Below are 11,451 nucleotides of genomic sequence, written 5' to 3'. Positions count from 1 at the left end.
GCATGCAGAGGTGAAAGGTCACAAACATGGCGCTGGCCGCCCGTCTCCTACCTCTGCCCCTGCTTTCTCGGCCCCCGCCCGGCCGGGCCACCCGACTCTGGACTGTCGGTACCACCGAGGTGAGGCTGACGCTGACTGAATTTTGCTGCCTGTGTCGCCGTCGCCTGGGCTCAAGCGCGGCTCCGATCCCTCGCTGCACTTGGGCCTGGGCAAGCCCGGCGTTGCGTTCCTGGGGCCCCCGAAGGCCCCTTCTCGGCCGGGCAGAACATCCTCCAGCCCTCGCTTCTTTACCCACTAGTCCCAGCCGCGGCTACAGCACCGAGGAGCAGCCCCAGCCACGCCAGAGAACCAGAATGATCATTCTGGGATTTTCCAATCCCATCAACTGGGTCCGGACTCGAATTTACGCCTTCCTTATCTGGGCCTATTTCGACAAAGAGTTCAGTATCGCTGAGTTCTCTGAAGGGGCGAAGCAGGTTTGTTTGCTTCCCTAACTGACCTCTCCGCCTCGTGCATTCAGCGCTTACGTGCTCAAGTGTTTAGTCGTGAAGTTTCTTCATATCGACCCATGTTATCCAACGATGGTAGTGACCTAGACACTGAATCTTTTAGCCACTTCTTGGCTTTAATAAGCTTCTAAGTGTGTTTGCATGGTCGTCAAGGAGGAGGGGTTCATTTAAGAAACTAGGGTGAAAGCCTAAGTTCAAAGCCTGTTTATCCCTGCCACTTTAAGACTGGTTAATCCTTTTGCTGGTATGATTTTTCCAGAATTAGAAGTTAGAGAAGACAGTGTCTGGTACACATAGTTGGCACTTCATAAGTATTTGTTAAATAAACTGAGTGTATGAAATTATGGTGAGGAATAAGATAGCATTGCCAAAGTAATAAGATACCACATCAGGTACAAAGGTAGAACTTGCTACCAGCTGTTTGCAGAGCTGTATTGCCAGCCTCACTCTCTACCTATATTCCGCCGAGGATAAGAGTTGGCTGATGCTGCTGGTCTAAGTGTCTAGGTCTAGCACACTGGTGATTCCTAGCCCTGATTTTGCCCATCATCACCGTTCTGAAGGGTCAGAGATGTTGCCTTACAATGGTCACTTTGAATCCCCAGATCATTTACAAAATGTGTGTGTACATGCGTTTCTTTTTAGGATGGAAAGCTATTTTAGTTTTCCTTTCAGTTTTCTTAGGTTGTCAGTCCCTAGCATTTCAAAACTGTTGATTAATAATAGAAAGGTAGAAGTCATGGTTTATTTCCCAGTTCATACTGGAATAGACCATCAGCATAATAATTTAACAACATTGACTCTATGCTGCTATTTATAATTTTACCCCTGACTTATTCGGATTTTCCCCAGTTCCTAGCCATTTACACCCAACTCATGTAGTTGTAAATGTTTTCAACTTCGTGTAATCTGGGTCAGTATTGACTCCTGTTTCCTTGTGTCAACTCTTAGCTAAATACATGCTTGCACAAGAATAAAAGTGAGCAAACTTGAGTGATAACATCTGCCTCAGTATCATGATGAAAGAGTGAATTTGCTAGTCTGTTCTTTGTGTCAGTTGTGCAGAGAGGTGATCCTACTACATACTCTGCAGTGCCCACTCATGAGTCTGCTTCACCACCCATACATAACTACACTAGTCCAGGAATGGAAATCAGCATATAACATCAGAGTGTGAGGGCCTCTTGTCCAATCCTTGTTTAGACATGATGAACCCAAGTGGGCTGGAGAGATGGCTCAGTAACTAAGAACATCTTTCAGAGATCATAAATTCAATTTCTAGCACATACAAGGTACCTCATAACTAACTCTAGTTTGAGAGGATCTTACCATGTAGCCTCATTATGATTCATTATTACAGCGTAGGGCAATTTGCTCAAGTGTGATCTCGACTACACAAACTATAGATGAGGATTCTGCATAATGGATACAGTTCCTATTGTCTGGATTATCACTCATGCAACATGAGAGAACTTACCAAATGTACAAGATCCATGACCCTGCGTCTGTAGTATTCAGGGAGACCTTGAATCTGTTTGGATATGTACACATTCTCAAAAGTCATCTGCATTGAATTGTAATAGTTTGCTAGGGCTATATAGAGAGGTCTCAGACTGAACAGCTTAGAAGTATTCCAATATCTAGACACGAGAAACTTTGCTTTCTCCTGAGGCTGCTACATTTGTTTATATCTGGCATCTCTATACATTTCCTCCTGTCATAAAGGTACCAATGATACACTAACCACCTTGGTTTTTTCACTTCTTTAAAGATATTGTCTCCAAATAATATCACATCCCAAGGTCTCAGAGTTTAGGGCCTCAACATGAGCATGGCGGAGAGACAGTTCAACTAGTAATAATTTGCAGAGTTCTCTGTCTCACAGGCTCGCTTTTCTCCAGCCAGTAGTCAGATTTCAGCTACTTCTTTTAGGGAGCCCTCTGTGGTTCTTCAAGATTAGATGGTTCTCTCATATCTTATATTCTTGAACTTGTTGGCTAACTTGTCGTCTCTCAGCTTGAAGTTCCTGAAACACAAGAGCGATCAGAGTGCACCAGCTTTTCTCATGGCTGAATGTGGAGAACTGTGCTTTCTTTTAAGATTCACTGTCTCAGACTATAAACTATTTCTCTTTTCTCCCAGTTTTCTAAACCTAATACATATCTTAGGGAGGTTCTGTCTATAATCCAGATCTCCAGGCTTCAAGTACAATCTAGACTCTAGAATATTTTACTTCTTATTGCTGTCTGTAAATGATTAAGAGGTATATCATAGTTTATATAATTTTAAAATAAAATACAAGGTAATTTTTTATTGAGGTATCTAGTATATATGCCAAATACTATTCTCCAAGGCCTAGAAATGGATTCATAATTTGTAGTCAGCTCATTTGCAACTGTATATGTGGCCAAGCCATCTGAGAAAAGTCAATCAACTTAAAAGCAGTCATGTCCAACATTATTGTAATAGTTTTTGCTATCACATTTACCATAAAGCAAGTTTTTGCTACACTAACCATTTAACTGTGAATGTTGTATGCTGTTTTATGAGGTGTTTTGAAATAATTGTCATCTTTATGTTCCTGTTTTTTCAAGGCTTTTGCTTATGTATCCAAGTTGCTGTCTCAGTGTAAATTTGATCTATTGGAAGAACTTGTAGCCAAAGAGGTAAAGTGTTCTTTTAATTTAAAAAGTCTGTGATTCTTGCAATAGAATGATGCATGCATGGTTTCACTTCTGCTTTCGAACAGAACATGCGCCAGCAGAGAGTGTCTGTCCTTAGTGGTACTTTGGGTCATAAAAGTCGGAATGACTCCTGCCACTTAGCAGCATAGATAGGCAAATGTTCTATTTTCCAGTTGTTCTTATGTGTAATGTTCTATTAGGAATTACCTAGTTGAACAACTCGATGCCTTTCAGTTTTATTTCCAAGGTTGAGTATATAAAATATTTTAAAATTAAATCTTAAAAAATTCTATAATAAACATCACTTTTTAAAATACTTTAAAAACTGAATGAACAAACTGCTTCTTTTCCCATTTAGGTGCTGCAGGTATTAAAAGAAAAGGTTACTTCATTGTCTGATAACCATAAGAATGCACTTGCTGCAGACATAGATGAAATTGTCTACACATCAACAGGAGATATCTCCATTTACTATGATGAGAAAGGTAACGGTGCCTGAGGCAACTTTACATGAACAATAATTGTTCAAATAAACCAAAGCTGTGAGTACCACTCTGTGAGCAAATGTCTATAGCCTTTCAAATCCTATATCTTTTGGCTAGTTTACAAAACCAACCCAGTATATATAATAAAAAACTATGAATTTGAAAAGGAAGAAAAATTACCATATTGTGTTTGCTAACTAAAGACCAAACTGAAAGAGTTGATGCCTGGTAGTAGATTCTAGCTAGATCTCTACCTGGTTACTGTTTACTATACAGCAGGAAAATCCAGGGTCCGGTGTGGTGGCTCAGGCCTTTAATCCCAGCAGAGGCAGGAGGATCTCTGAGTTCAAGACCATCTAGGATTACAGAGAGAGACCCTATCTCAAAAAAAGGAGCGGAAACACTCAGATATGTTGATGAAAATGGGTTGTCCAGGACAGGCTCCTCCCATGTCTTAAATAAAAATATTAATGTTTCAGATTTTCTAAACAAGCTTTTTACATTTCTAGCAGCATGTTATTTGGAAGGAATAAAGTATAAAAGAAACCCAAAACAAAAGTGTCAGATAAAGACACATAAGAATAAAGATTCCAAAACTCCAGGTGGAATTTGGTAGCGATTTTAAGATTGGAAAGAAATTTGGAGTTTATATGGTTCTTTTCCTTTTCCAGGGCATGAATTTTCCAGTAGCACACCGGAAAGTTCGCTAATTAATCGTACCATCTACAGATTTTTGTATATACATTATAAGGCGGGATATCCTTAAGACAGTGACAGTGGAGGACTTGTAACAGATAATTTCACATGCAAGTTAATTTGAAATATTTGGAATGGTGTCTTAGGAGATAATTTTTCTTCACTAACATTTCAAAGTCTGTCATAGCACCATGGTTATTAATTGAGTTACACATGCATTGTGAGACTTAAGGCGCCGCAGGGAAGTTAGGATAGAAGAGCAGAGGCCTTCCTTTGGGACAGTTAAAGTAGGGGCAAAGGTATACCTAGATGTGACTTCTTTTTTCACCAGGTATTTGCTTTAAGGTTGTTTTAATTTTAGAAAATGGTGAAAGCTGAGAATAATCATGTGGTACACTCAGTGAAGAATGTGTTCCACCCAGCAGTAGATTGGTTACTGAGTTGCAAAGCGGGCAGAAGCCTAAGAGTTTTCTGTAAAGAAAATAGCATTACTTCATATATTTTAATTACTTCATATATATTTTCTACACACGGGAGTCTGCAGCAATGTACAGCCTGATTTCATTTTGGACGTATTCTGATTTTGTGCGTGTGTCTGTGTGTTTTCTTTCTAAGGAAGGAAGTTCGTTAACATCCTGATGTGCTTTTGGTATCTGACTAGTGCCAACATCCCCAGTGAGTCTTTAAGTGGAGCCAATGTGTTCCAGGTGAAGCTGGGAGATCAGAGCGTGGAAACTAAACAGCTGCTCAGTGCAAGCTATGAGTAAGTATGACTGCATTTCCTTTCCTTTGTCCAGTAAATAGAAGGTGGTGTCAAAGAGGGGAAACTAAAGAGAGCTTTAGGAAGAACAGAACTGAAATTTGACAAGCTATTTATGATGAAAAAAGTTATAAAGATACACTGAATAAGAAATAGGATTGTTAAAATGTAAAAATGGTAGGTAGTGCTTCTGCTGGGCACAGCGATGACTCAGGAGGGAGAAACTGCAGATCTCTGTAATTCCAAAGCCAGTATGGTCTACACAGTATGTTCCAGGCCACCCAGGCTACACAGCAGTACTGTGTTTCAAAGGGGAAAAAATAACAAAACCCACAGTGAGCAGCTTCAAACTGACTGTGGTTCAGTTCTGTACAGCAGGTTCACTGCTGTACAGTTATGGAAGTTGAGCTCTGTGGCTCCTCTGCCTCACCTGGCCTCAGGGAGGGTCTCAGGAACAGGAAGATTCATTCCCACACTGGCTTCATCTGTCATATGTGGCATCTCTTTCTCGAGAACTTTTGCAGCTTGGTTCACAGCCTTAGTTTAACTTGTGACACCATTTGCCTAGTACTGGATGTCACGTATTTGGAAAGTGATGGGCGTGTAAAGAGAACTAAAGCAATGTTATTTTGCTATCGTGTGCTGCCAGAATACTCACAGGATTTGTACAGTTTAAAGGGCATGGCCATACACCTTAGTCTCTATTTTGAAGAACAATAAATAGCAAGGTCACATGCAGAGATGTGTATGGGGATGAATCATAAGGTGCCTCCATCTTTGAAATTTCCAACTGCCATGTTGTCCTAAGCCTTACTCATTCACAAGACATTTATCTAGAACCTTTCACATACTAAACACTCCAGTCAGATGCAGAAGTGAAGGGACACTGCCTGTACTGAAAGAGATTAAAAAGATTTTTTTTTTGTAATTTTTGGAAAGATGAGCAGTCTTTGACTAAATAAAACAAGTCAGTGGAGACACTCTTTAAGAGATTACTACTGTTATTTTGCCAGCCATATACAAATTTGCTTTAAAGTAACAAAACAAATACTGAAAGTGTTCTAAGGTGAAAATGTCTTCTGTTTCACTGAGTAACACAGTTCCTGAGTTCATTGTTTCCACTTGTCTAAATATTTCTTGTTCTTGTGCTGGGGATTTTTGTTAGTTTGTTTTGAGACAGGGTCTCCCTGTATTCCTGATTAGTTCAGACCTTACTATGTAAACCAGACTGATCTACAACTATCAGAGATACCTCTGTCTCCTGAGTGTTGGGATTAAAGTAGTATGCCACCGAGCCTGGTCCGAGAGATGTTTTATTGTTTTGTTTTTATGCTTTGATTATAATTATCCCAAATTCTTTCTAGATACTAAATACTTACACAATTTAAATATATTAATTGCCTCTTTTAACATATCTGTTTATAATTAAGATCTATGTCATCAGTACTATTTTTTGTCTCTTAATATTCCTCATATGACCAGAATGGCTCAAAATTACTGAGAGTTGGGGCTGGGGAGATGGTTCAGAAGATCCAAGTTCAGATCCCAAGGCCAAACCAGCTTCAGGAAGAGTTACTGTCTCTGACCTCCATGTGCACGCATATCAACATGCACACACACACACACACACACACACACACAGGCAACTAAAAATAAAATGTTTTTTAAAACTGTACCCTAAAGATTGATTTAATATATATGAACTGAGCCAAATTCCATTTTTCACTAAACTGGTAGCAGTGTGATTTGTCAAACACAGTTTCCTATATGCTGGTTTATATATTTAAAGTGCTGTTTGTATTATCAGAGTTGTTATTTCTGCTCATACTAGGCATGTGCTTTAGTAAATATTTAATAACAAAATCAAAATTTCTTTCAGGGCCTATTGGGTGTTGAATATAGATCAGACCATTAAAAGTGCTGAAGTGTACTTTAGTATTTGTGGTATTGTTCTGATTAAATTAAAAGCATAAACATTTTAATTTTGACTGACCATTAACCATTGAATTAGCTTCTTGTTAATACTGCTTTTAATTCATGCTTGTCAATTGTAGTTATCTGAGAATATGTGAGTTGATGGAAGATCACAGTGTTTATGTTTTTCCTAGATTTCAGAGGGAATTTACACAAGGAGTAAAGCCTGACTGGACTATTGCACGGATTGAACACTCAAAGTTACTGGAATAATCTTTCTTGGAAAAAAATAAATCAGGGCCTGAACTCTTAATAACTGTTGTGAAAAACTAAGGAAGACAAGTCTCTGGATGATTTGATTTTAACTTAATTAAGTCTGTGGATTACTTTTGTATTATTTGGAAATACTCAGTACATTGACCTAATACAATAAAACATTTTCCACAGATTGCTACTGTTCTTTAAAGGAGGTCAAAGGAAAACACAAAACTACAGCACCACATTGGTGTCCTGTTTAATATCATTCCAATGCTATCTATGTAAAACACACAACTACAACACCACATTGGTGTCCTGCTGAGTGTCATTCCAATGTTTTATGTGTACATGTGTCACAGACTAGTTTTATACATGTGACTTATTAAAACTACTATATATCTCTAAATTAATGATCCAAATTTAAGCCACTGAGCCTAGTATGTGTGATCACTATCCAGATAAGGACTAGCTAGAACTATAGCAGCTTGACCTCTGTAGGACATCCATGTTTGTTTACAGTTCACAACAGTGAAGAAATGCAGCCAGCCTAGATATCCATCAGCAAGCACTGGAATGCATGAAGAAAATGTGGCACATATACACAGTGGGAATTTATTCAGCTGTAAGGAAGAGTGAAATCATATGAAGAAAATGAATGAACTGTTAAGTGAAATGAGTCAGACACAGGCAGTGATTGCATGGCTTATTTGTGGAATCTAGACTTCAATTTGTGTTCATTGGGGAAGGCCGTGAGATACTAAACGAGGGGTACTAAACGAGGGGCGGAGGAGATGTTGCGGGAGGAGGATAATAGAGCACGTGTGTTGTGGAATGCAAAGCTTAAGTTGGGGAGAGGGCTGGGGAGGGCGCAGAGCGTAGTTGAGAGACAGATGAGAATAACTAAAGTATAGTGCTGTGTACGGGTGAAGTTCCTAATGAAACTCAGTACTTGATATGTTAAGACACTAATTTTAAAAGGGGAACTTGAAGCATAGGAAAGCACAAGAATCAGGAATAGAACTGCATGAATTTATGTTTTCAGGACTGACTATTAGACAAGCCAAGTGGTTTGCTCTTCCCTGGGGAAGACTTTGTCTAACTCAGCATTTCCTACTTGCCTGTGCATTATTGTGTAGAGGATAGTATGTTTTTAAAAGAGCTCATATGGAGTAGCATAATGAAATTAATTGGAAACTAGACAGTATTGCAAAAACATCTGGACTACAAGAGAAATACCATGGGTTGAGGAATAGGTATTCCATACACAGAAACCAAGGAAAGGTGAATGTATACTTTTCTCAAATTTTAAGTGGGAGTTATTGGGTAATACCTTTAAACAATGTCATAGAGTACTACCTTTTTAGAAAGATGAATGTGACAGAAGGCTTTCAGAGAGAAACTGTAAACAGATTTGTTACTACTAGATATGTTTCAGAATCGCTAAGGACCTTTGGACAAAGTGAAGTTCAAAAATTGAAATATATATGTATATATATATATTTCACTTGTCCATAAATATGGATTTTTACCAAGGTATCAGAGTAATTCAATAAGGAAAAGAATCTTCAACAAATGAACAATTGATGCTCATACAGGATAAGAGCTTTACAAAATGGACAATAGACAAAAGCCAAAAGTAGAGATCCTAGAAAAAAGCAGGAGAAATTTGCTTGCTGCCTTGGATAGACATAATTCTTTTGGGGAGGGGTGAGGGATGTGGGCAATAATCATAAGCAGGAAAGGTTTGATCAAGATGAAATTGCTCTTTGAAAGACAGTGGTAAGAACCAAAGGTTCCCAGGTTGTGAGGAAATGCATGTATCTTGCAAAGGCATAACCAGAATGCATAAGTAATCCTTACAGCTAAATAATAACACGCTAAACAGTGTGGCAGATACTAGGCAGACAATTTGAAGTAAATTACTTTATAACACTAATATGTATATAGCTGCACCCCAGTCATCTGGAATTGCATTCTGGTAACACAAACTTATCAGGACAACTTATGACAACTGCTGCTTTAGTCTTTATGTCAATTGCAGTAACCACACTGGATGTGTCCTCTGACTTTATTTTTGGGTCAGTTCTGCAGGTACATGTGGCTTCATCTGGTGATGGTCTTCTTAGAGGACCTGTCAGATATGGGAACACCTGGGAATATGTCTCTGATCCTTTACAAGATACCAGGCACTCATGGTCCCATCCCAATGACCCCATTCAAAGACCTGCCTCCAAATACTATTGATTAAATTTTGCTTTCTTCATAAACTATAATAGGGATCAGGTTGCCATGCGTGAAGTCCATAAGAGCGTTCTGACTATGTGCCAACCAACAAAACTGATGCCAACTGCTGAAGACTTAGACTAACTAGAGATTGTGTTTATTGCTCATAAGAAGGCAAAAATATTGCAAGCACTTTAGAAAAGAGTTTGGCAGCTTCTTATTAAATACAGACTTACCTTAGGCTCTCTGGTAGTTTGAATGACAAATCTCCTGTATAGGTTCACATACTAAACATTCGATCCCCAGTCAATGACCTTTGGAAAGGTATGAACAAAAGGAATAGATGTTGAACCTCGGAGGAAGTACATCACTGAACCGACTTGGAGAGTTTCTAACATCATTCCACTTCTACTTTGTGCTCCATCATGGTTAAAAATGATCTCTCATCTTCCTACTCTGCTGCCATCTGTCCTGCCCTCCCCAAACACAGACCATTATGGACTCCCTCTGAAACTGTAAGCCAAAATAAACTCTTGTAGAAGACTCTTTGGGTCATGGTGTTTAATTACAACAACAAAAGGTAATGCAGGATCACTCAGTTCCATTCTCAGACATTTATCCAAGAAAAGCAAAAACAAATTCTCTTCCATGTAATGATTTGTACATGGTTATAGCAGGGATTGGGTTGTTTTGTTTTCCCCTCTCTGCCTTCTAACTGAACAGGCCTGATGAACACAACAAATGGAGAGAGAAACAAGCCAAATGACTTACTCAACTGTGCAATTGTATTTCTGAAGAATTTTAGCAAAGATAGTCTACAATACAGTAGGTGCTTGGGACTACTGAGATCAGAGCTGGGTGGATGGGGGGACGAGTGGAGTTTGGATTGCTAAGGTAACGAGGGGAGGTTTGGGAATGTGATAAAGATGGTGTATATCAGCTAGTAGTGGTTACATGACTTTAGAGAATTATAACTCATCAATGTCAGCTTAAAATGGAAGACTGCTGTGTTTTTTGTGTTTGTACAATTTATAAGTAAAGTTTATGGTAAAGTGTGTTTAAGAAAATCATGATTCTATTTTTGTAAAGTATTTAAAAACCTATAATCCCTCTATATTTAGATATAATCTTCATGCAGTTTCATTTAATATTTCACAGATGAAATACACTTAGATGAAATGGAAAAGATAATAGTTAAAGAGGAAAGAACTAAAAATTGCAGCCAGTTATTACTTGCTATCAAGTTTTAAGATAAATCCCCAAAGATTTTTAATGGGTGAGGAAATGAGTTCCGATCAGCTATTGCTATTTGTCAGTTATCCTTCCGTTATAACTGAAGCTGAAGGCAGGGTTGGGGCAGTATCTAATGCCTACATCATGGTCTTCATGATTTCCATGAAGGCATTCTTTAGTATATTCTCGATATACAGAAAGTAAGTCCGAGAAATACTCATGTATGAGGAAAACATCATCAAAGATATCTAGGACAAAGATAAATGTCCAAAGGACAAAGAAGCCATCTTGAAAGAGCTTCTGCTAGATAAGATGGGTAGCATCTTATCTAGTGAAATAGGGGTTTCATAGGCTGCAGCACAAGGGTTTTTGAAAGCATTAGTTTCTTCCAAACACAACATTTTTTTTATAACTTGTGAAATCATTCAACTAATTTCATTATAAAAATTGGACAGGATTAAGAAGCATTTTTGATGGTTAATATTGCTAGTGAGCCTTATAGGATCTAGAATCACACAGATGACAAGCCTCTGAATACCTGTGAAGGAGTTTCTAGATTAAATTAAGGAAGTAGGGAGACACTATTCCTTGACCTGGGGTCCTAGATTGAATACAGAGATAGAGATGACTGAAGCCTGAAGCTTCAGCCATCGTGATTGACCCACCATGATGAAGATACCCTGAAGTGT

The 11,451-nt window shown here is 38.6% G+C and overlaps 1 protein-coding gene across 1 annotated transcript; it reads left to right on the top strand.

Moving 5' to 3' along the window:
• Positions 1-11: 11 nt before the first annotated feature.
• Maip1 (matrix AAA peptidase interacting protein 1) lies at positions 12-10,072 on the top strand. The gene is made up of 5 exons (XM_052192424.1): positions 12-476; positions 3,104-3,175; positions 3,552-3,678; positions 4,990-5,137; positions 7,243-10,072. The coding sequence occupies exons 1-5, from the start codon at positions 27-29 to the stop codon at positions 7,319-7,321; spliced, it is 876 nt and encodes a 291-aa protein (XP_052048384.1). The 5' UTR covers positions 12-26; the 3' UTR covers positions 7,322-10,072.
• The last annotated feature ends 1,379 nt before the right edge of the window (positions 10,073-11,451 follow it).

This window comes from Apodemus sylvaticus, chromosome 9, assembly GCF_947179515.1.
Source record: "Apodemus sylvaticus chromosome 9, mApoSyl1.1, whole genome shotgun sequence".
NCBI lineage: Eukaryota > Metazoa > Chordata > Mammalia > Rodentia > Muridae > Apodemus > Apodemus sylvaticus.
This window is presented reverse-complemented; position numbering and strand designations above follow the sequence as displayed.